This window comes from Triticum urartu, chromosome 5 (genome assembly GCF_003073215.2).
Source record: "Triticum urartu cultivar G1812 chromosome 5, Tu2.1, whole genome shotgun sequence".
NCBI classification, from domain to species: Eukaryota; Viridiplantae; Streptophyta; class Magnoliopsida; order Poales; family Poaceae; genus Triticum; species Triticum urartu.
Genome location: NC_053026.1, coordinates 154,787,271 through 154,812,283, shown reverse-complemented (window position 1 = coordinate 154,812,283; position 25,013 = coordinate 154,787,271). Strand labels below are relative to the sequence as shown.

Genomic DNA, 25,013 nt, shown 5'->3' with positions numbered 1-25,013 from the left:
ATACGGCCAAGTAGAGTTGGCCGCGAAGTATTCCCAGCAGGACTGTAAATTAGACAGCCTGCTAGATGGTATTGAATAGGAATACAGTCAGTCAAAATGACCATGTAATTTAATGACATTTATAATGCCTTCTAGCCGGATTGTAGATCATTTGTCATGGCCGACCTTTTCGCTTCAGCCTCGGGACCTGACGGTCCGGAGTGTGTCCGAATTCCCATGCGATTATATAGGAACCGGGGAATGCATGGAGACCAGGCGTAGGGGTCATTAGTGCATGAACAGACAAGTGCCCGACTAGTTATGTTATATTACATGGTTAGTAAGAAACATCTTCCAGGGAGAATAGTTCCGTTAGGGGTTCCTTTCCCTGGGAGGCATGCCCTAAGGTGCATGTCCATGCTGCGAAAAGAAACGCAGGAAAAACATCTGGGGGCATATAGATAAAAATAAAAAAGGATCATCTTTAGTTCACCGACCGAATATTCCCTTAAGAACGCTAGCTTTCGGCTTCACCCAGTCTGAGATACACGTCCGGCTGAACCGGCAGTAACAATCACAGAGGTGCTCCCTTTACCACCTAGCCGAACAATCGGGAACGTAGGGGTAAGCACAGGAGCCAGGCAACCCAGCTTGGCCAAAACTTAAGTCATATCGATGCATATAATGGTGAATAAAAGGTACATGCGGAAGTGTGACACATGTGTTGGGCATGAAGCCCGTATGAATAAGCTTCTGTTTTAAAGAAGCCCCCAGGTTTAATGAGCGCGGATAGCGCGTCACTTTATGAGCCTTTAACGGCTATAAGAGAGAGAGAGAGAGGGAGAAGAAGATAAATGTAAGAATATATAAAAAATGGACAGAGGAAGGAGACGAACACAGAGTCCGGCGCTAGGCATAGAATCTTCGGAGACGGGCTGCGTTCCATGGGTTCGGCTCGAGTCGGTTATCCGATGCATCTCGCAGGCGGTACGCTCCACCAGTCAGGACTTGGTCAATTATGAAGGGACCTTCCCACTTGGGCTTGAGTTTGTCCTTTTTCTTGTCCGGTAGTCGTAGAACTAATTCGCCAACGTTGTAATTTTTGGCCCGTACTTCTCTGCTTTGGTATCTTCGAGCCTGCTGTTGATAGAATGCGGAACGGGCTTTTGCCACGTCACGCTCCTCCTCCAATGCGTCCAAGCTGTCCTGCCGATCGAGCTCGGCTTCTCTTTCTTCGTACATGCGCACTCGAGGTGAGTCATGAATTATGTCGCAAGGCAAAACTGCCTCTGCGCCGTACACCATAAAGAATGGTGTGTATCCGGTGGTGCGATTCGGCGTGGTCCGCAGCCCCCAGAGTACGGAGTCGAGCTCCTCTACCCAGTGCGTGTTAGATTCCTTGAGGGACCGCACTAATCTGGGTTTGATGCCGCTCAGACCATTTGCACGTTCGACCTGGCCGTTAGTTTGTGGGTGATAGACGGAAGCATAATCGAGCTTGATGCCCATGTTTTTGCACCAGAGTTTTACCTCGTCGGCCGTGAAGTTCGTGCCGTTGTCAGTGATGATGCTGTGGGGGAAGCCGTAACGGTGTACACCCCCGGATATAAAGTCTATCACCGGTCCGGATTCGGCCGTCTTAACAGGCATGGCTTCTATCCATTTGGTGAACTTATCCACCATGACCAATAAGTATTTTTGCTTGTGGGTTCCGCCTTTAAGGGGTCCAACCATGGCAAGCCCCCAGACCGCGAAGGGCCAAGTAATGGGGATAGTTTGGAGGGCGGTGGTGGCATATGGCTTTGGTTTGCAAAGAGCTGGCAACCGGTGCATCGTTGGACTAAGTCCTGAGCGTCTGCCCGGGCCGTCGGCCAATAGAAGCCTGTACGGAAGGCCTTACTTACAAGGGACCGGGCTGCAGCGTGATGACTGCCGAGTCCGGCATGAATTTCAGTCAGGAGGTTCCGCCCTTCCTCTGCGGAGATGCACCTTTGAAGGACTCCGGTAGTGCTTTTCTTATAAAGCTCTCCCTCGTGGACTCTGTAGGCTTTGGATCGCCGCACTATGCAGCGTGCCTCATTTTGGTCCTCGGGGAGTTCCTGCCTAGTAAGGTAGGCGAGGAATGATTCTGTCCACGGGGCGATGACGGCCATTATTATGTGGGCTGAAGGTGTTATTTCATTGGCAGAGCCTCCGATTGTGTTAGAGTGTTCGGTGTCGGGCAGTGCGGTTGGGTCCGGGCTGTTATTGTTCGGCTCCCCCTCCCATACTACGGATGGCTTGAACAGTCTTTCCAAGAAGATGTTGGGGGGGGACTACATCGCGTTTTGCACCGATGCGTGCCAGGACATCTGCCGCCTGATTATTTTCCCGGGCTATATGGTGAAATTCAAGCCCCTCGAACCGAGCTGACATTTTTAGGACGGCGTTGCGGTAAGCTGCCATTTTTGGATCCTTGGCATCGAAGTCTCCATTGATTTGGGATATTGCGAGGTTCGAGTCCCCGCGTACCTCTAGGCGTTGGATACCCATGGATACTGCCATCCGGAGACCATGTAAAAGGGCCTCATATTCGGCTGCATTGTTGGAGTCTGTGTACATAATCTGTAGTACGTATTGAACTGTGTCTCCTGTGGGGGACGTCAAAACGACACCAGCCCCCAGTCCGGCCAACATCTTGGAGCCGTCGAAATGCATGATCCAATTTGAATATGTGCCGTACTCTTTAGGGAGTTCGGCCTTCGTCCATTCTGCGACGAAGTCGGCCAAGACTTGCGACTTGATGGCTCGTCGTGGCTTATAAGTTATGTCGAACGGGAGGAGCTCAATGGCCCATTTTGCAATCCGGCCCGTTGCGTCACGATTGTTTATAATATCGTTAAGTGGTACTTCCGAGTCTACTGTTATTGAACACTCTTGAAAGTAGTGTCGTAGCTTCCGGGATGCCATGAATACCGCGTACGCAATCTTTTTATAATGCGGGTACCGTGATTTGTAGGGAGTGAGGACAGTGGACACATAATAGACCAGCTTTTGAAGGGGGAATTTGTGTCCGTCCGCTTCTCGTTCGACGACGAGCACTGCGCTTACAACCTGATGTGTTGCTGCAATGTATAATAGCATTGGTTCGCCAATGTTTGGCCCGGCCAGGAATGGGTTTGTTGCCAGTATGGCTTTTATTTCGTCGAGTACGGCCGTGGCTGCATCCGTCCATTTGAAGTGTTCGGTGCGCCGAAGGAGGCGATAAAGGGGTAGGGCCTTTTCTCCCAAGCGGGAGATAAAGCGGCTTAGAGCCGCCACGCATCCGGTTAACCTTTGTATTTGTTTGAGGTCCTTTGGGATATGGCTGGATTTGCTTCAATTCCTCTACCGGATACAATGAAGCCCAAGAGCTTTCCGGCTGGAACGCCGAAAATGCATTTTTCCGGGTTGAGCTTGATGTCGTATGTTCGGAGGTTATCAAATGTGAGCCTCAAGTCGTCTACTAGAGATTCAACATGTCTTGTTTTGACGACCACATCATCTACATATGCCTCTACTATTTTGCCGATCTGGCTTGCCAGACATGTCTGAATCATGCGCTGATATGTTGCGCCAGCGTTTTTGAGCCCGAAGGGCATCATGTTGAAGCAGAATGGGTCGTATGGTGTGATAAATGCCGTTGCGGCTTGATCTGGCTCTGCCATCTTGATTTGATGGTAGCCGGAATATGCGTCGAGGAAACACAACGAATCGTGTCCTGCGGTAGCGTCGATAATTTGATCGATGCGGGGGAGGGGGAAGGGATCCTTTGGGCAAGCCTTGTTAAGGTCTTTAAAATCAACACACAGGCGCCAGGATTTGTCCTTCTTTGGTACCATCACCAGGTTTGCTAGCCAGTCCGGATGTCTTATGTCTCTGATGAATCCGGCCTCCAATAGCTTTGCTAGCTCCTCTCCCATGGCCTGTCTCTTAGGTTCGGAAAAACGCCGAAGAGCCTGTTTGACAGGTTTGAATCCTGTTTGGATATTTAAGCTGTGCTCGGCCAGCCTGCGTGGGATTCCTGACATGTCTGAAGGGTGCCAGGCGAAAATGTCCCAGTTCTCTCGTAGGAACTCTCGCAGTACGGCGTCTACATCAGGGTTTAACTGTGCCCCGATGGAAGCTGTTTTATTAGGGTCCGTTGGATGGACTTGGAATTTGACTATTTCGTCCGCCGGTTTAAAGGAGGTGGACTTGGATCTTTTATCGAGTACCACATCGTCCCTATTCACCGTAGAGCGGAGCGCAGTCAGTTCCTCAACCGCTAGGGCTTCGGATAGTGCCTCGAGGGCCAGTGCGGCTGTCTTGTTTTCGGTGCGGAGTGCTGTGTCCGGATCACTAGCGAGAGTGATGATCCCGTTAGGCCCGGGCATCTTGAGCTTCATGTACCCGTAATGGGGTATTGCTTGGAAGATTGTAAATGCTTCCCGCCCTAGCAGAGCGTGATAACCGCTGCTGAACGGAGCCACATGGGACGTGATCTCTTCGGACCTGTAATTATCCGGCGTGCCGAACACCACATCTAGTGTGATTTTTCCTGTACAGCGCGCTTCCCGACTGGGGATTATTCCTCTAAAGGTTGTGCTGCTTCGCTCAATGCGGTTCCAGTCTATTTCCATTTTTTGAAGGGTTTCCTCGTAAATGAGGTTCAATTCGCTGCCGCCGTCCATGAGTACCTTGGTAAGGCGAAAGCCGTCCACTATTGGACTGAGGACCAATGCGGCTGGTGCTCGGGCTGTTCGGAATTTAGGTTCATCACTGGCGTTAAAGGTAATAGCCGTGTCACTCCATGGGCTTATTGTTGCTACTTGGTAGACTTCGGCAAGGCTGCGGAGTGTTCTTTTTCGCATATTATTTGATGCGAAAGTCTCGAAGACTGTTAATACCGTATTGGTGTCTCTGGGGTGGCTTTTTGTGGCCTCCGGAATTAGGAGATTTTCGCCAATTTTGGCCACCTGCCGGAGTATCCAACATGCTTTAAGGCTGTGAGTTGGTGTGGCGTCCTCTGTACTGTGAATTTTACAGGGTCCATTAAGCCATCCTTCCAGTATGGTTCCATGCCCTGTAGAGGGTTTTTGCTTTTTGGTGTTTGACCCGGGTGTCTGGTGATGATACACCCTTTTATTTCGGACTGGGTTTGTATTCAGGGCCGGATTGTCCCAAAAATTTATTTTGGTTTTCCAGGCGCTTTCCATCGCACAGTACTTTCGTACAATGGACGCCAAGTCAGCAAAGCGTGTAATATCACGGCGACATATGGCGTTGAGTATTCCCTTGTCCGTGCAATTATTGCAGAAGATTGAGATTGCGTCTTCCTCGCGGCAGTCCCTTAGCCTGTTCTTAACCAGGAGGAATCTGGCCCAGTAATGATGTACTGTTTCGTCGGGCTCTTGCCTGATTTTGGATAGATCGCTTATGTTGGGGTGGGTGGGTGGAGTTAAATCCGAAGCCTCACCCCGTCTGAGGCTCAGAGGCCGAGGAATTTCCGAACTCAAAAATTTGGATCCCTGGGTGTTGCCCAATGAATCCAGCCCGTCGCCTGACTTTAAGTTCAGATCTTGAGTGATATCCTCCCCTCCGCGGGTATCCGGCTTGGATGGATCGGGAATCCGGACGTAGCGAGTCCTTAAGATAGATGAAGGGTCGCCGCACTGCCCCTCTACCACGGCAACGTGATGGGTGACTTGGGGAGAGTTAATCTCTCTCAGATCGGGTTTAGGCCCAATCTGGTCGTAATCCGTAGCGACTCCCAGGGCGGCGAAGCGATCCAAGAGCTCGTTTATGGAGGAGAGCTCCATTGGATCTAACTGCTCGGCGAGTTCCGAGCTGACATGAAGATTGTTTTCGATGGCTCGAGAGGTCATCGTCGGCGCAGAAGCCGAACATGCGGTCATAAGAAAACCACCTAGCCGGAGGGTTTGGCCGACAGCCAAAGCTCCCTTAGCAACGGTGCCGTCTTTAAAGACGGGGCGAGGCATCCTTCCTGATGGCGACGACACAGAGGAACTCTCAATAAAAGCACCAATGTCGGTGTCAAAACCGGCGGATCTCGGGTAGGGGGTCCCGAACTGTGCGTCTAGGCCGGATGGTAACAAGAGAGAAGGGACACGAAGTTTTACCCAGGTTCGGGCCCTCTCGATGGAGGTAAAACCCTACGTCCTGCTTGATTAATATTGATGATATGGGTAGTACAAGAGTAGATCTACCACGAGATCGAAGAGGCTAAACCCTAGAAGCTAGCCTATGGTATGATTGTTGATGTGTATGTCGTCCTACGGACTAAAACCCTCCGGTTTATATAGACACCGGATAGGGTTAGGGTTACATAGAGTCGGTTACAATGGTAGGAGATCTACATATCCGTATCGCCAAGCTTGCCTTCCACGCAAAGGAAAGTCCCTTCCGGACACGGGGCGAAGTCTTCAATCTTGTATCTTCATAGTCCAGGAGTCCGGCTGAAGGTATAGTCCGGCCATCCGGACACCCCCTAATCCAGGACTCCCTCAGGCCCCAAGCTTGATGATCAGAGCTAGGTGGTAATAGGGGAAGTAGGGACACGATGTTTTACCTAGGTTCGGGCCCTCTTGATGAGGTAAAACCCTACGTCCTGCTTTTTATTATTGATAATGATGGAGTACAGAGTAGAGATTGATCTACCTTGTGATAGTATGAGTATTGTCTAAGCTCTAAACCTTGCAAAGGTGAATGCATGTGTCCTCTAAGCTGTAAACCATGTGGCTTATATAGACGACCGGGGTACCTAGGGTTTACAAATGGGCGGTTACAATCTCTAGAGATAAGTACGCCTGTTGAAGCACGCTTAAAGTGAACGTCAAGTCTTCAGGAGATCTTCATCTTGATTGCGCCGAAGGCCAGGGTTGATATGGCCACGTCAACAATCTTCAGTGAGTCCTCGACCCAGCCCATTACTGGCGAGCCGACCTGACAAGCACCCCCTAATTCAGGACACCAACACTTGGATCCTTCAAGTCTTGAGTTTTCGTGGCAGTTTTGGCTCGACGGCTCGTTGGTTGAGCAAAGGAGATGCGGTACAATGGGGAGGGAGGACTTCTTGGTTGGCAAGAGTCGAAAAGGAGGAAGGTCAATATTTTTTTTGGGAATGCTGGTTAGGATCTTTCAGCAACGAAGGTGTCCATTAGCGAACAAATTAGTTCGCTGGGTTTGACCAGCCATCGTGAACTAGTAGTTCGCCAGGATTCGTACTCATGTGAACGATCGCTGGATATTCGCGTCCTAAATAAAATTAACGTATAAAATTTGTACTACTCCACCTCTTTATAAAATCTATCTTTCTTCTCATTCCAAATCTCAATCGCAGTCTTCCCATCAACGACATTCTTTAAATCTTGGTGTTTTATCTCTACTGGTATCATGTTCAATCCCTTCAATACCCGCCACTTCATTTCTAGATCTCTACTGCCCAGATCCATAAAGCGTCACTCTATATGGCGATACTATTGATGTCAACCTTATTAGCGTCACAAAAGCTCTAACAACCTCCAACCAAGACTACTTTGTCTTCATCTTCATCGTCGGTGCGTCAAACTGTAAACTTAAAAACAATAGACTAATTTGTATTTAGTTCCGAGCTTATATATTTTATTGCTGACAAACAAATCCTGCTTGCCTTTTCGCACCGATTATTTGCCCTTTTTGTTGAATGATGACTTGCAAATAGGAGATCACAAATTTCATTTCCAGCCTAGAGGGAAATCCCCACCCCTCGCCCCCTGCCTTCACATCTCTCTCTCTCCTCCAACCCTTGTCTCTGACTCTCTCTCTCTCCTCCAACCCTTGTCTCTGACTGACTCTCTCTCACTAACCCCAAAGCAGCAGAAGCAGCAGCAAGCACCAAGCGAGCAGCGAAGCCGATTCCCCAAATCGCCTCCCACATGCAATTCCTCGCCTGAAGAAACCCTACCTTACTCCGCCGCCGCTGTCGCCGCCATGTCGCTGCCACCGGTGGACCCGCCGGAGTGGCTGCGCACACTACCCGTGGCGCCGGAGTACCGCCCCACCCTCGCCGAGTTCGCTGACCCCATCGCCTACATCCTCAAGATCGAGCCAGAGGCCTCTCGCTACGGCATCTGCAAGATCGTCCCCCCGCTCCCCTCGCCGCCCCGCGAGGCCACCGTTCAGCTCCTCAAGGCCTCGTTCGCCTCCAATGCGGCCGCTTCCGCTTCCGGCGACGCTGGCCCCACCTTCCCGACGCGGCTCCAGCAGGTGGGCCTCTCCACAAAGAACCGTCGCGGCGCGAACCGTCGCGTCTGGGAGAGCGGCGAGCGCTACACCCTGGAGGCCTTCCGTACCAAGGCCCGCGACTTCGAACTCCCGAGGCACGCGATACCCCCGAAGCACGCGACGCCCCTCCAGCTGGAGGCGCTCTTCTGGGGTGCTTGCGCTGCGAGGCCATTCAGTGTCGAGTACGGCAATGACATGCCGGGGTCCGGCTTCGTCAAACGGGAGGTGCTAGACCTGGACACTGACAGTCCGGTAGCAGCGCCCAGGGACGTCGGCGAGACGGAGTGGAACATGAGGGTGGCTCCGCGCGCTCGGGGCTCGCTGCTGCGAGGGATGAGCCGGGACGTCGCTGGCGTCACGACGCCGATGCTATATGTGGCGATGCTCTACAGCTGGTTCGCGTGGCACGTGGAGGACCACGAGCTGCATAGCCTCAACTACCTCCACTTCGGCAAGCCCAAGACTTGGTACGGCGTGCCCCGAGATGCCATGCTTGCCTTCGAGGATGCCGTCCGTGTCCATGGGTACGCGGACGACCTCAATGCCATCAGTGAGTCCTCTGTTCCACTATGCTTTTATTGTACTTCTGTTTCTTCCTTAGAAGCGCTTGAATTCTATTTGACTTGCTCAATAAGTCGTAAGTGTTTCATTTTTGACTTGTAGAGTCAAAACCTTGTTTTGAATTGTCAAATTCTGCTGCCAATTGGGGAGATAACTGACATTCGGTAGTGTCAGGCTGTCAGCAACTTCAGATGAGCAATGTGCAATTGCAACAACGTGTAAATTAACCAGGAACCAGTGCCCTTCAATATGCAATTTATGGCTCTGAAAAAAGAAACATACTAGCGAATATGCGATCTGGAAACTGAACTAAGCAAGTAGATACAATAGATACTTTAATTTCAAATTGAACCATTGCAACCTCAATGATCATAGGAGGTTGCACTGCGACGCCCTGGTAGGCCGGGGAGGGTCATGGCAGTGCACAAGCTGTGATTTGTGGGTAGGGACCGAGAGACAGGTGAGAGATTTAAGAAGGGTAAGCTGAACTTGAGAAGGGAGCCTATGCATGCTCGATTTGTTTGGTAAACTGACTTTTACTTTAGTATGGCATGTGATGTGGGGGCAGCACTACACAGCTTGGTGATCAACTCTGTTGGGAATATTGAATAATAAACACATAACACGGTGTTTACCTCCGTCCCTATCTCTCCCTCCTTGGCGCAACTGCGCCAAAGCCCAAACATCCTTGCCCTCACCCTCCACCTCTCATAACTCCCCTCAGAAACTCAGCATGTGACAGACCTATATGAAATGGAAGTGCACACTGCATGCACAAGGATATGTCTATCAATCAAAACCATCCTTCGTAGTAATGAAATTCAGTCTGGCTCCAAAACCTGTTTCGGACTTTCAAGGTATCTTAAGCATCATAAAATTGGGGCTGCTAGATTGCAGAACATGTAGGATTGGGGCAATAACATACATGTTATGAGCAGCAAGACATCAATGATAGCGGTTGAACAAATGACACTGTGTGAGGATGACATAGATCACTGATTTTGTTCTGTGGGTATCTGGCCGACTGATTATTTGTGTAGTACCCTCAGAAATCATGATGCTACACTGCTTCCTGCGCTGCTGGCAAATTCAGACATAGGTATGTATTTACGAAGACAAGAAGATTTAGGGAACATAACCAATGCTTCTAGGACTTGGATTCAAAAGAAACAGAAATACACAAACTACACGTAAGTCATCCGCACGTCCATCCAGATTCCTAGAATAAATCTTGTTTGGGTCATCCGTGTTTAGTACTCCCTCTGTCCATAATATAGTGCACATTTGTTTTTATGAAAGTCAATCTTAACAAACTTTGATGAAGTTTATATACAAAATTATCTGTATCTACAATATCAAATACATACCTTATGAAAATATATTTCATGATGAATCTAATGGTATTGATTTTACATTCAAGATGTTGATAAATTTTCTATAAACTTGGTCAAAATTTACAAAGTTTGAGTTAAAATAAAAAAATCTAATACACACTATATTTTTGGACCGATGGAGTATAAAATTAAGATATCAAGATGTGCTGTTTTTTTGGGTATACTTCATTGCAAGGAGCAACATTTCAGGATGGCTTTGTAAAGGCCTGGCTTTTATTCTAGGGGTTCTCCTAGCAAGATGGTTGCAGCTAAATTATGTTGTGATCAGGTCATATCGGATTTTCTCCACATTTTAAAGACTTGAAGTTATCAAGTCACCTCATTTGCATGGCTCCAAAAGTCCAACAATATTTTCTAATAAGCTAATCTCTCAGAATTCATAAATTGTAAACTATAACCAAAATATATTTGAATTGACTACCAATCACTTGATCACTATGTTGGATTGGTCCATGACCACTTTGTCTTGCCCCAAGCCCACCCACAATGATTAGATACACCAACCAAGGCCGCTCTTGCATATCATTCGCCGGTGTTTCTTGATGATCTATGTGATTCCTTGCTGGTTGCAAGTTCTTGTGAAATTCTTTTGTTTCGTTTATTTGCATGAATTATGTATATGAGTCCCAAGAAACCTCAAATGACCTTAATGCAACACCCCTGCTAAGGTTGTGTACAATAGCTTAGACAAGGTCCGCGTCTGTCTTTAGTGCCTCGCCATGCCACATATAGATCATACTGTAGACACCTCCTACAATAGACTATAATTAGTTGTACGTATAAGACCTCAAATAACGAGAAAATAAAAAACTATCGATGTAGAAATAATTAATTCTATCTGGGATCCCACCTAGTCCTACATGGCAAGTCAACAAAAATCCAAGCCGGTCAACAGCAGACCAAGAACATGGCAATGGTCAACAAGTCAATGGAGAAGAGGAAATAAAAAGACAAAATCAAAGGGAGAAGCAAAAAAGAAGAGGCCCAAGCCTAGAACATGCCCATATAGCCAATGCTCATCATGGTTGAGGGATGAGTGTTGGCACCCTCCACCTTTGACTAGTCCACGATGGACTGGCGGACCAAGTTTTACAATATACCCTTCCCAGCTACCACCACCATGGTAGCTTTGGTCACTTGTCAAGGATCCCTAACCTATGTAAGGCCCCATGGGCCCGTACTCATTCACTCTCACTTGAATGAAATCAAGGGGAGGACACTAGGGCAACTAAGGCAAGAATGGGAGCTCTAGGGTTTGAGTCCAAGGAGTCGCGTACGAGTTGGATCGACATTGAGGAAAAGAAGTTTGGAGAGGGTGCCGAGGAGTCAAGCATGACTTCGACCTGCGACCAAACCTCCCTCAATGCTTTCCAAATATAGGACTAGGTCGCCCTTGTTGAGGTGAGGAAACCTCTTCAAAAAACATTGAGGTGTCAAATTTGTTGGTGTACGACTAACTTACTATAAGACCGTCGTAGACACCTCTCTAATCTTTGTTTCGGCCGTGTTGCTAATGTTACCCCCATTCACCCGTTGTTTTAACTACTATAACATTGGCGTCGATCGTGGGGAATTCTCTCCATTGTGTAAAGTCGTGAATCGATGAAGCTAGATGGCCCCGCCTAAACAAGTTCCTTAGCCAAGCAAGAAACAGTAAAGTGCAATAAGACGAAAAGGCAAAACGCTCCTCGCGCCGGGATGCCGCTTGTCCTAGCTTGGTGTCGCGCGTAGCTCATCCTTGCCAGCGCGCAGCCGCGTAGATTGTTGATGGTCCAGTTACTAGGACGCCAAGCAGTTCTAGAATCCTCAAGTGCAAGGGATTGCAACTAGTCAAATTTAACAAATGAATACAATACAAGGGTCTTACGTCCAAGATACAACTTGCAACGAAAGTGAAATATACCTTACGTAGTTAAAGTTTAACAAATGCCTCAAGAAGGCTAAAAAAAGCAAAAGGACATCCATATCCCTGCCCAGGCCAAGTCTGGTGATAACCATAGTTAACGCTTCACCAAAAGATTACGTGCTCCAAATGCTATTATCTGATTTGCAGCATCTGGATAAAAAAGAATAATAAAATAAGGTGACCAAATTGTACTTGCAAGACTTGCGTCAGATGTATCTACGTATGCAACATTTTGTATATGTGGTTTGAGCGGCGGCAATCACTAAGCATCTATAGAAGACACGCTACAACTTGCGTCTACCAGAGACAAGGTAGAAAGCGTATACGAGGTAAGATAGCATTAAAGATCAACTACTCTATTCACCTACCTAACCGCAAACATCCTTGCATTCCTCTTCGCATCATCCACAAAGAAGAATCTCCAACGCACTCACACGGTTGGCAAGTTTAATTAATTATTAATTGAAGCTGTTCTATGATCAAGTTAACAACCTCTAAGCTGTCCATAGCCGTGGACACGACTATTCGAATAGATTTAACCATGCAGGGGTGCACCAAGTTACCCATACACATACGATCCTATCTTAGATGACACAATGCACGGTGTATGCTGGCAGAGGTGATCGACTCAACACTTCCCTTACGTTGCAAACAAGTCCAGGGAGCTACTTGAGTTTTACCCGAATCGAAGTCTGAGTCAAACCCAACCGTTGCGTGACATGCCCCTACCAAGTAAATGGGGGGGGGGGGGCTAGCCCACAATTCCTACATGTATGCAAATATCAGGGGATAACCTCCCCCAATGACAAAAACAAAATCATAACATCGGGGATCGTCTCGTTTGTACGTGGAATAACATGAGTAATGTGCATGCCAGAAGGAAAGCCAGAACTATTGTGGCCCTTGGACAAGTCTGTGGTCTAAGGTAGTAGGTAGTAGGCTGAGGAGGGCCCCATTTAAACCTCACACGAGTTGTTAGTGCATCCAATCTTGAGTCGAGATAACTAGAACTCGGATCCTAGGTCGGCTTGAATGGAACAAATCACCGATGCTCTAAGCATGTCCTGCCAAACTTTAAATACATGTTAACATAATTAACTCCATTGCATAATAAAGAATGTATAAGAGCCAAGTTAACATGTATGACGCCCTAAAAGAACATCAGGTAGATATGGCATAACTAAAGCATTAACCCTAAACATGCATACTACAGTCAGAGCAGGCTCCCATGGTAGTATCAAGCAAGTAACTAGCATAATGAACGAAAGGTAAAGGCATATAAGGGTTACAATAAATAGGCCATGCACCAGAATAGGTATTGAAGACCAACTACAACATTGTTACACTAATGCAAGAATAAGGGAGGAAGCAATGGGATGTGTTGGAATGGACAAGGAGGTTTTACTTGCCTAGAATCCACACTTGGTACATTCTCATACCTTGCTCGTATCTCACGTCATCCCCGGATCCTATTGCGAAGAAGCAGAAACACTGGAAATAAATCAACAAATGCAACTACGGCAACGATCCAGCATGCTCATGATATGCAATGTTATGTCATGGCAAGTTACGATGCTAATGGTCTAATGCAATTAAAATGCGATTAAACTAAACTCCATATTTAAAGAATAGGGCTCAATCTTGTTTAGCTACTCAAACCACTTTAAATGTCCTTAACAAGAGTGATCATGGCATAAGATGATGATGGAAATGAGTTTAGAAAGTTAATGAGGAAGGAATGAATTATATATAGCTTCTCCAAAGTCCACATATATAAATAATAGGTTCAATCTTGTTTAAGCCTAAACAACAATTTTAAATGTTGTTATGATGCATGAGAATGACTTAACGAGGTTCTATGCAATTTTCTGAGCAATTTGACATATAGTATGACACGTCACGTTTTCATTGCCATGGAAGCACATTTTGTTGCCACGGCGGTGTTTCCGGGGTTCTGGCCGCAAAAAGCCTCAAGTGTGTTGTCATGTGTGCAAATTGAGCTAACGGTGCATAGTGGTGACACAAAGGCCACAAGCTCAAGACAATAGAAGGTGCAAACGTCCAATTGGTCGATCCATTGCTATCATGCACACGACCGTCTCGGGTCGTCACCTTTGTTGTGTGCGGGTGGGGCGGATCGGGTTCGGTGCGGTGTAGTCATTCGCGTGTCGTAGTCGTACTTGGCAGAGGTCCACGACGGTGGTAGTCATTTGGGCGTTGGTACCAAGACTTGGTGAATCTCCAGATGGCGAGGAACTTGGCCCACATAATAATTATGAGGCCCTAGCCAAATCATCCAAGGTTTATGAAGGGCACTTTGGACATTTGGCACAATCTAAGGTTTTAGCCCTTCAAGAAAAAGTTGATTGATTAAATCCTCATTTCAAATTAAATTGGATGCAATATGAATGCAATGCTTGTGAGATGGACATGATGCAAATCAATGACTGCGGAAAGTGTTGGTCTTGGGCTGTTACATAGTTTAACCTAACCACCACATCAATACACTACCTTGCATCCCCCTCGTATCCTTCACGAGGTAGGATCCCCAAGGCACTCACACCTAAGCAAGTTTGTTAAATTATTAGTTAAAGTTCTACAATACCATAGACATGACTATTTGAGTAGATTTAAACCTGCAAGGGTGTACCATTTTACCCTATTGCGTGTCAAACACTCTTAATGCCATGTAGTCAACACACATGGGGTATGCCCACAGAGTGAGAGTGGCCACGTCACTTCTCCTAAGCAGCAAACAAGTCCAAGGAGCCATCCAACTGAGTTGTACCTCAATCGTGAGTCCGACCGAAGCTCTGAGACAGACCCAACCGTTGTGTCCTGGGCTAAGGTGGCTAGGGCCTGCATGATAACCCCCTGTCCACTTCACAATTCCTATGTGTATGCAACGGCCATCCAAGCATTAACGTCATCATAACTTATGGTTTGAAGGAAGTATTCACATTTCATTGGACTGTATGAGTTCCTGATTACATGTTTGCAACTGCATGTTCAATCCCCGGTTTAAATATGATCACAGTACCACAGGATCATCATGAACTAACTGCAGTTTGTAGCTCTTGGTACATTTATACAGGTTTAGGGACCTGAATGTGCAATTCATAAGTTGAGGGAGCCATGTGACGCGCACACAAGTTTAGTGACCTATGGTGCAGTTGACTCTTGATAATTCTTCCAACAGAGGCCAGCTTGCCTAGTTTAGATTATCTCAATTCTCAAAGCAATATTAAGCACATAGCTGACATCCATTTGTCTAGAGATCATTTGCTCCCTCCATTCCAATGAATAAGGTGCGCACACATTTCAAACTTCAACTTTGACCATCGATTTAACCAACCAAATGTAGATTATGTGTGACAAAAGTTATATAGCTGGATTCGTATTCAAAAGAAGTTTTCAATGATATGATTTTTAAGTCACATAACTTATATAATACTCCGTACTGGTCTAACTCGCAGGCAAAGTTGAATTTTGCAATACGTGCATGCCTTATTTATTGGAATGGGGATAGTAGTACATAATGTTTAATATTCGTGGAAGAATGTGTATATTATTTTAGAAAATGTATTTATTCTCCCCGGCCTCTGCATCCTTAGATACATATAGCCAACCTCATTCAATGCTTATTACAAAGAGATGTGTCGGGGGGATGACCCCCGGGTAGGCAAATCCAGACCTAACAATCTTCCAAAACAACGGGGAGGCAAGCGCCCTGCCATCCGGCCGCCCGGCTTCGGGCCGGCTGGGTGGGGCACCAAGGCTTGACCCGGCCGGCTCCCACTCAGGCCCACCAGACGACCGGACAGCCCCCCTCCTACGACGGGCGGGCGTGGCTACAGTGCACCTATTGTCCCGACCAAAGCAGGCGTGGCTACAGTGTGCCCTGAGGCCACGTCCCGGAGTCGACGGCGGCGACCTGGTGCGGTCCTGTAGCAAGTCGGCGCCCACCACCCCGTGACACGAGCAACAGTGTGCCACAGTGCCGCGGCCCCCCGCGGGACTCGTGTCTAGCGGATCTGGCAGCCGGCGGGACCCGCGGCCGGCTCGAGACGATGACATCAGGGCCCCGTGCCCATGTAATGTTACCATTGTAACCCTGGGGGAAAGGTCTATAAGACCCCCCCCCCCCCCCCCCCCAAGGAGCCCTCCATCCGGGGGTTTCCATTCCTTTTCCACACACACACACACACACGCATAACCAGGAGAAGGAGAGAGCTAGCTCTTCTTCCTCCTCCCCTCAAACAGCTCCAGGAGCGCCTTGTATTCACGTTGTGAGATCCATCGAGTAGATCCAGCAGGACTAGGGGTTTTACATCCCCCGGAGGGCCCCGAACCTGGGTACATCGCGAGTCCCTCTCCGCTTGTCCCCGATCTCGCATCCGGAACCACCCTCCGACGTCCTCTGGCCCCAACCACGTTCGATAAGCCTACCCATGGCATTTGCCGTGAGAACACCACGACAAGATGAAACTCCTATCTTGCCAAAAGGAGGGCAAGATAAAAACATGGACCAACTAAGACAACTCATGCCAACAAAACTGCTCTAAACACTCGGGAGCCTATCACTGGCACGCCGTCCAAACTGGGACGTAAACTACTTGGTAATCCACTCAAGCTTCTTTGCATCAAGCTCCATCAGCACCTTGTGCCGGGCCTTGTGTAATAACGTCCATAACAACAACCAATTGGTACATGAGATTAGACAAAAGCACCGCTGCTGCCCCAACTAGAATAAGAGACCTTAAAGATTTATCAACCCCCCTTTAGCCAGGACCCAAAAATATGTGAAATAGTATGGGGCGGGGTGATATTAAAGGCTAAATACACAGCTTGCCATGCAATACGTGCTAGACAACAATCAAAAAAGAGATTTTGAATGGTTTCTTCATAAAGGAAGCTACAACGAGTATCCCCTTGCCACATTCGTTTTACTAGATTATCCTTAGTATAACTTCTCGGTAGAGGAACCAAAGGAAAACTTTTATCTTCAACGGTAATTTTTTTTAAAAGGCAGCCCGGTGCACATAGCTCCCGCTTGTGCAGGGTCCGGGGAAGGGTCCGACCACTTTGGGTCTATAGTACGCAGCCTTTCCTACATTTCTGCAAGAGGCTGTTTCCAGGACTTGAACCCGTGACCTCATGGTCACAAGGCCACAACTTTACCGCTGCACCAAGGCTCCCCTTCATCAACAGTAATTTAAGACGCCACAATCTTCTCAACTTAAACTTGACCCTTGTATACATCGAGTGCACAGAAACAGGCCAGAAGTGTGAAGATCCCATTTAAATAGGTCCTGGTCTGTAGTAAGCTGCACATTAGGACAATCTCATTTCTGTCCACCAAATGCTGACGAATGACGCAATGAGAGCCGTACGAAAGTCAGACCTGTGAGTTCTCTACTCCAATAATCGCAGGAACAGTGGCATCCCTGTGACGGACAATATTAAATGACTTGGGCTACAAAACCGGAAGAGGCTTATCCCCAATGCATTTATCCTCCCGGAATCTAATTGATTCATCATTACCTAGAGAAAAAAGATCCAGATTGAAGAAAAGTATCTTTAACCTTCATGAGACCCTTCCAAAAGTGGGAGTCCGTTTGCTTGGCTTTAACTGCCATGAGTGAGTGGATTCTACCCCAAATATTTATTACATAAGAGTGACTGCCACACTCCGTCCTTGGTTAGCAGCTTAAATAGTCACTTACTTAGAAGGCACCTATTTTTGACTTCTAGATGGGTGCCGAGGCCACCCTGGTCTTTAGGAGTACACAAAATCTCCCCACCATGTTAAATGATACTTTCTCTTATGTTGATCCGGTTGCCAAAAGAATCAGGAGCGATAATAATCTAACCTCATGCGAACCCCCTTGGGTATCTCCAAAAAGGACACCATGAAGATGGTGAGGTTGCTCAGCACAGAATTAATCAAAACCAAGTGCTCATTGTAGGGAAGAATCTGTATATTATAACTTGCTAATGGGCCTTATGTTACTGCATGCAGTGGCCTTCCAAACTTTAAATCAGAAGACAACCGTCTTGTCCCCTGAAGTGCTACTTTCTGCGGGAGTTCCTTGCTGCAGGTACGGGGACATGGTTTAACATTCTTGTTTGTGATATTCTCTTGGTCATTATTTGAGCATTGGGCACTATTGATAGATACTTCTCCAAAGCAGATTGGTTCAGAACCCTGGAGAATTTGTTATCACCTTCCCTGGAGCTTATCATTGTGGTTTTAGCCATGGTAGGCCATCAATCATGTCTGTATACATTGAGTGCATTTCTATAAGTTATCTGTTTGCTCCTGCATGTGTGGATCTACTTCACTAATTATTGTAAAGAAGTGTTCTCAGATACTTAGAAATGGAATTTTGAAAAGCTACTTTCAGTAGGTGTTCTTATGATTTTATTCAACTTTGTTCGTCAGTCAGATGCTGCAGTAATAGTATATATTGTTATTACTGATTTAGATGACAACCATTCGTTATAGCCGTTATTCTACACCTGTGATGAAATGTTTCAATTTATAGCTTCTTTTAGAGTTATCAACAGTGACCTTGCACTCACTTGAAATAACTTTACTGGTGATTATTTCATGATAATTGACCATGATGTTTGCATCCGTAGAAGAATCTGAAAGAGTTAACTGCTGTAGACGGTAGACCTAGTTTCTTGTAATAACACAGTCCCAAATTGTTGGAAGAGGGATGGCAGTTTTGACTGGTCAGGGTTTGTAATTTCATTTGCGGATGTGGATCACATGTATTCATTTTTCCGACTACCAAATCACTGCTACATTTAAAGTTTGGCATTTAATATGTGTCTTCTGAAGAGTTATGAATACTAATTATTGTAAAGGATTTTGACCCCTATGATTGAAACAATGAATTTATTTAACTATTTCATTTTCACAGGATTTAATTGTGGGGAAGCAACAAATATTGCCACTCCTCTCTGGTTGCAGGTGGCCAAAGAAGCTGCAATCCGGAGGGCTTCAACTAATTGTGGTCCAATGATTTCTCATTATCAGCTGCTTTACGAGCTTGCATTGTCATTAAGTCAAAGGTGTGCTGCAACGAATACAAATATCATTCTTTTTTTTCATAGAATTTTTTGTTTATGCAAGAATACTGAACTGATGCATTCTCTTTATATCTTTTTAATTTAAGTTACACTAAAATAACTAGATATATTGTTGGAATTCAAACGACTTATGATGGATGCATTACAGTTTCATCTGATTAAACTAGTCTATTCAGTTATGACACAGCCTCCTCTTCAAAATGGACAGTGAATGTGAATTATCTTTGCGATAATTTTGTAGAGTTATTTTATGCAGTTGGTTATATTTTGGAAAATTATTTGCTTTTTATAGGGAACCTAAGGATTTCCATACTCTTCCAAGAAGCTCTCGATTAAGGGATAAGAAGAAGAAGGATGAAGGAGATACAATGGTGAAAGAAAAATTTGTTGGAAGTGTGATTGAAAATAACAATTTGCTTAGTATCCTTCTGGATAAGAGTTCTTGTATAATTGTTCCTGAGACTCCATTTCCTCCTACATCCTTTCCTACGATGATGGAACCTGAACTCACTGTTAAACAAAGTTTGACGGGTGGTCACTGTAGTATTAGTCAGCAAGCAGTGCACAATATGTCTGTTGATGTGGCACTAGACAAAAGTATAGTAGTAGAGAACATGAGTCACTCTCAGTCAGTTACTGAAGCATCTTTATCTGCATACAACAGAAGAAAGCTTTATGAAACAAAATATGGTGAACTTGGCACTGCTGCCTTCTGTTTATCACCATCCAAGTTGCAGAGTGGAGTAACTGATAAAGATAAGAGAGGTGGGCTCTTAGATCAGGGGCGGTTGCCGTGCGTTCAGTGTGGCATATTAAGCTTTGCTTGTGTTGCCATCATTCAACCTAGAGAAGCGGCTGTCCAGTTTGTGTTGTCTAGAGAGGGCATCTCATCGAGTGCAAAACCGGGAGAAGTTAGTGAATCAGATGGTATCTCAAATTGGATAACCAACAATATTGAGATGGTTCCTCAACAAGGTTAGTGCGACTTGATCTTTTACCCCTACACAATCTCATGTGCATAACAATCACTTTTACCTCATATCATTTTCCCCCCCTCCATCGTGTCATTTCTAAATATTGTACTGGTTATGGTATTGTTTTTTTTTGATCCAGCACATATCATCTTAACCATCTTTCTGATTTTGATCAAATTGGAGCTAAAAACAGAAATAGCGTTGCATTCAAAGTAGCGTTTTTGCACTATGAGAAGTGATCGATCTGCTAAAGTTTTCTTGTAATCATAATATCAAACAATGAATGTTATGTTTTGAAAATTTTATATTTGTATGTGAAAGGTGCAAGTGATAAAAATCATCAGTGCTTCTTTTTTAGTTCCTGATTTCCTACAGCTGAATGGAACTAAAGGATAAGAACTATTATGATGAAGTGTGTTTCATTTTGCATACCTGGAAGACTTGATATAAATATCATGTCTGTTTTGAACAGGACAAGCTTCGGAAGCACTTACCGTAAGTTTAGCCCATGTATCTGATCGGTGTGGACAACTATACAGCAGGAACAATAATGGATCAACCTCTGCTCTAGGGCTTCTAGCTTCTACTTACGGATCATCAGACTCTGAGGAGGAATCAAACCAAGGCAAAAATAATCAGTTATTGGAAACATCAGTTAGCTTCTCAAGTACAGTTCAGCGTCAAAGATCAAATTCGCACTTGTATGAAGAGTGTTGTGAAGCCAAAACCACAACTTCTTTGCTGAAATCTATAGAGGATAATAGTACGACAATAACTCGATGTGGTAGGGACACAGATATCAATCATTTAGCAAAGCTGAGGGAGCAAGGAACAACCTATGATCAGTGTTCTGTCTACGTTGATTTGGCTAATGATCTAACCATATCAGGTGTAAAAGCCTATTCAGATACTCATGTAACCACAGCTAAGTCCTCAATTGAACCAGATGTGTTGACCCAGCTCAAGTACAACAATGATTCTTGCAGAATGCATGTATTTTGTCTAGAACATGCTTTGGGGACATGGACACAACTTCAAAAAATTGGTGGTGCTAATGTTATGCTCTTGTGTCATCCGGGTATTAACACTGTTCCATAATCTCTTGAGTCCTGAGTTTGTCCTTCACTATGCTATCTTAAACAAAAGTCCAATTTTGAATCTATTGCAGAAGTTCAGTTTTCAACCTTGGAACCTGAAATCGGTTGTTTTAGTATTGAAATGCTGAACCAGTTTTATATTTCACGGCTAGAAATAACCAATTTTTTTAGAGTTTAAGGTTGAAAACTGATTTTCTGTGATGGTTCCGGGTTGAAAAGTGGACTCTTTTCTTTATCTTTAGATATTGGGCTTGTACAATAGGATTTTACACTTCAAATATTTTCTTGTTTGACTGTTTTGTGTACTGTTTATGCACCTTATTGGTGATTATAGATTTGAGACTATCAGTCAGATGGTAAACTAGGCATGAAATGTGGGGAGATTCAACCTTAGAATTTATTCAAATAGACTGACACCCTTGACGTTGAGCATGTTATTTGAGCAACTACAATATTTGGTTTCCTTTCTATATTCCCAAAATATATATTCATATTCATTGCAATTTTCTTGGGGATATCTCTGAATTAGTATGCGGGTATGCTGAAAGGGATAAAGTATACGGTTTTTATTAAGTGAATAAAGTGTGAGCTTTTTTTAGTATGGAATAGTCATATGATTCCATAATCCTAGGAGTGCCTTCCTGCTCCTCATATCCAACATGTTTGTGTTATACCCTTAATATCATTTTAAATATACTTAAGTAGTACAGGATACTCCAAAGAGAAACTTGATGGATTTTCCTTTTTGGTCCATATTTTTAGCACAATTGCTATACATACTCTGTTGTATGGAGAAGGGCATATAGTAACAAAGAGCTTCAGTTACATATTTTTCATCAAATTCAGTATGGGGTATACTATATTCTCAACAACACTTCAATATTGCTATGAAGGTGCAAGGAGAGTGCTTCAAAAGCTTCAGAGCTTTCGTAGGCACTGTCCTTGTTTTCTTTCTGGAAATATAGGCTATATGTATAATGTTAGAAGAGCTAATTTTTTAGCAATCTTTGTAATATTATTGCTAGAGTCAACAGTGTTTTTAGTGGACGTCAATCATGTATTCCATGTAAAATGAAGTTGTTCTTGATTAGTGATTTACGTTGCATTTTCAGAATATCCTAGAGCAGAGTCAGCAGCAAAATTCATAGCAGAAGAACTTGGTTTGAAGCCTGATTGGAAAGATGTAGCTTTTGAAGAAGCAACTGATGATGACATCAGAAGAATTCAGTTGGCTTTGCATGATGAAGATGCTGAACCTGCAAGCAATGACTGGGCAGTTAAAATGGGTATCAATATATACTACAGTGCAAAACAGAGCAAATCCCCGCTTTACAGCAAGCAGATACCATACAATTCCATCATTTACGAGGCATTTGGCCAAGAAAACCCAGACAATTTGACAGATTATGGACGGCAAAGATCAGGCGTGACAAAGAAAAGAGTGGCTGGATGTTGGTGCGGGAAAGTTTGGATGTCAAACCAAGTCCATCCCTTTTTAGTTCGTGAGCATGAAGAACACAATCGTGCCATAGTTTGCAGCAAAGTGATGCTTGGTGCTAATTACCATGAGATAGTATACGATGAACCATCGCTTACATGTAATACAATGGTTAACTGTAGCCCATCAAAAAGGATATCCAGAAGGAAAGGAAGGGACTCTATTGAAAAATCTGGAGCCAGAAAGAAGAGATGCTCCGCCAATGATGAAGCCACTTTACATTGCAGTAGCCTTGGGATGAACTCTAAAACCATCAGCGATCAGCCTAGAAACTTCGATGATCATGACAAACATGAAGGAGGTAAAATTACAGAAGCACCAAGCACTCAGCAATATCAACAATATACCTTGCAAAGCATGAACATGAAGTCAAGTTCTAACAAGCCAAAGGATGATAAAGGAAACCGCAATTTTCTTGACCTTTATGATGAAGCTAATGACGTGGACTGCTGGTTTAACATAGATTCTGGAGATAATGCTGCAATACGACACTTGGAAGACAGTCGACAACAAGAACTTGGTACTGTGAAAGCTAAATCTCCAGGTAAATTGCAAGGTAATATGAGAAAATCGAGCAAGTGCAAGGCGAGAGATGATTCTCTGAATGGAGACAAGAAAGTGCAAAAGATGAATAAGAAATCAATTTCTAGGAAGCAAAAGGACGTCGAGATAAATACACAGTTTCGAGAAGAATACGATGAAGATAACAACTGGGAGGAAGTTCCAGAAGGAAAAGATCATGATGTGAAAGTGGAATCTAGAGCCAAAACACGAAGTGGTGAGGATGATAAAAGAAACAACAACTCCCATGAACTACATGATGAAGATAATGATATGGATTGCTGGCATGACATACATGGCCGAGATAATGCCACAATGGGAAACTTGGATAACAGTCCAGTACAAAGACTTGAGGCTGCGGAAGTGAAATCTGGTGGTAAATTGCATTGCTGTAAGAGAAAATCCAGCAAGGGCAAGGCAAAGGATGATTACTCATATGGAGATGAGAAATTGCAAATGCTGAACATAGAATCAATCTCTAGGAAGCAAAAGAGTGATAGCCAGTTTGATGAAGGTTGCGACAGAGATAACGCTTTGGACTCTTTGCTTAATGATGTGGATGAAGCCGCACGAGAGAACTGTTATGAAGTTCGGGAAGAAGAAATGGATGGCATGGAAGTGAAGCCTAGAGGGAAGATGCAAACTGGTAAGAGAAAAACCAGCAGATGTCAAGCGGGTGATAAAGCAGCTAAATTTCCTTGTGATATAGAAGGGTGTGACATGAGCTTCAGCTCACAGCAGGATTTGTTGTTGCACAAGCGTGATATTTGTCCTGTTAAAGGATGCAAGAAAAAGTTCTTCTGCCATAAATACCTGCTCCAGCACCGCAAAGTGCACATGGATGAAAGGCCACTCAACTGTGAATGGAAGGGCTGCAAGAAGACATTCAAGTGGCCATGGGCTAGGACAGAACACATGAGGGTCCATACGGGGGTGCGACCTTATGAATGCATGGTACCTGGCTGTGGTCAGACATTCAGATTTGTGTCGGATTTCAGCCGCCACAAGAGAAAGACTGGCCATTCCAGTGGTAAGAAAAATAAGGAGAGTACATAACTTCTAATCCCTGTGCAGGAGTACAGGTTCTTTCTCTGAAGGGTATGCTGATTGAATAACTGCATCAGATTCCACTTGTCGTTGGATTAACCTGCATTAGGAGTCTAATTCATTCCATTGTTTACTGACTCCGCATAATGAGTCAATTTTTCCAGTGCCTTGGGTCCAACTGGCCTGTTGTTGACTGGGGTTATTCCAAGTCAATTGTATGTGCTTTAGTTTATCGCCAACGCTTGGGGAAGTTCCTTTTGTCTTCATGGTTAAATTGACATACTTATCTTGCTGTCTGGTGGCATTCTGTTAGTTGTTCGTTGTTATTTTCCTATTTATTATTACAAATTGCAGCGTAGGTATAATAATGTGCACGCTTATTACTATGCTACATCTTTGTTTTTTCTTTTTCAAAATATTGTCAGATTTTTTTTGAACTGGGCATTACCCCTTTTCATTACTTCGACATAACGGAAATACAGACATGTCCAGGGAATGAAACGGGAAAGAGGAAAGCGGGGTCAAGCATCGCTGGGAAACCCACCATGAGCATTCGCCATCAAGATTACTCACTATGGGATGAAAACCCGACGACACTATATAATCCACGAC

General features: G+C 45.0%; 1 protein-coding gene across 1 annotated transcript; it reads left to right on the top strand.

Annotated features, from left to right (window-relative positions):
- The first annotated feature begins 7,760 nt into the window (after nucleotides 1–7,760).
- LOC125508247 (lysine-specific demethylase JMJ705-like) lies at nucleotides 7,761–24,705 on the top strand. Its single transcript, XM_048672874.1, has 7 exons — nucleotides 7,761–8,812; nucleotides 18,146–18,224; nucleotides 18,318–18,385; nucleotides 19,056–19,206; nucleotides 19,517–20,199; nucleotides 20,671–21,276; nucleotides 22,408–24,705. The coding sequence occupies exons 1-7, from the start codon at nucleotides 7,969–7,971 to the stop codon at nucleotides 24,408–24,410; spliced, it is 4,434 nt and encodes a 1,477-aa protein (XP_048528831.1). The 5' UTR covers nucleotides 7,761–7,968; the 3' UTR covers nucleotides 24,411–24,705.
- Nucleotides 24,706–25,013: the final 308 nt, after the last annotated feature.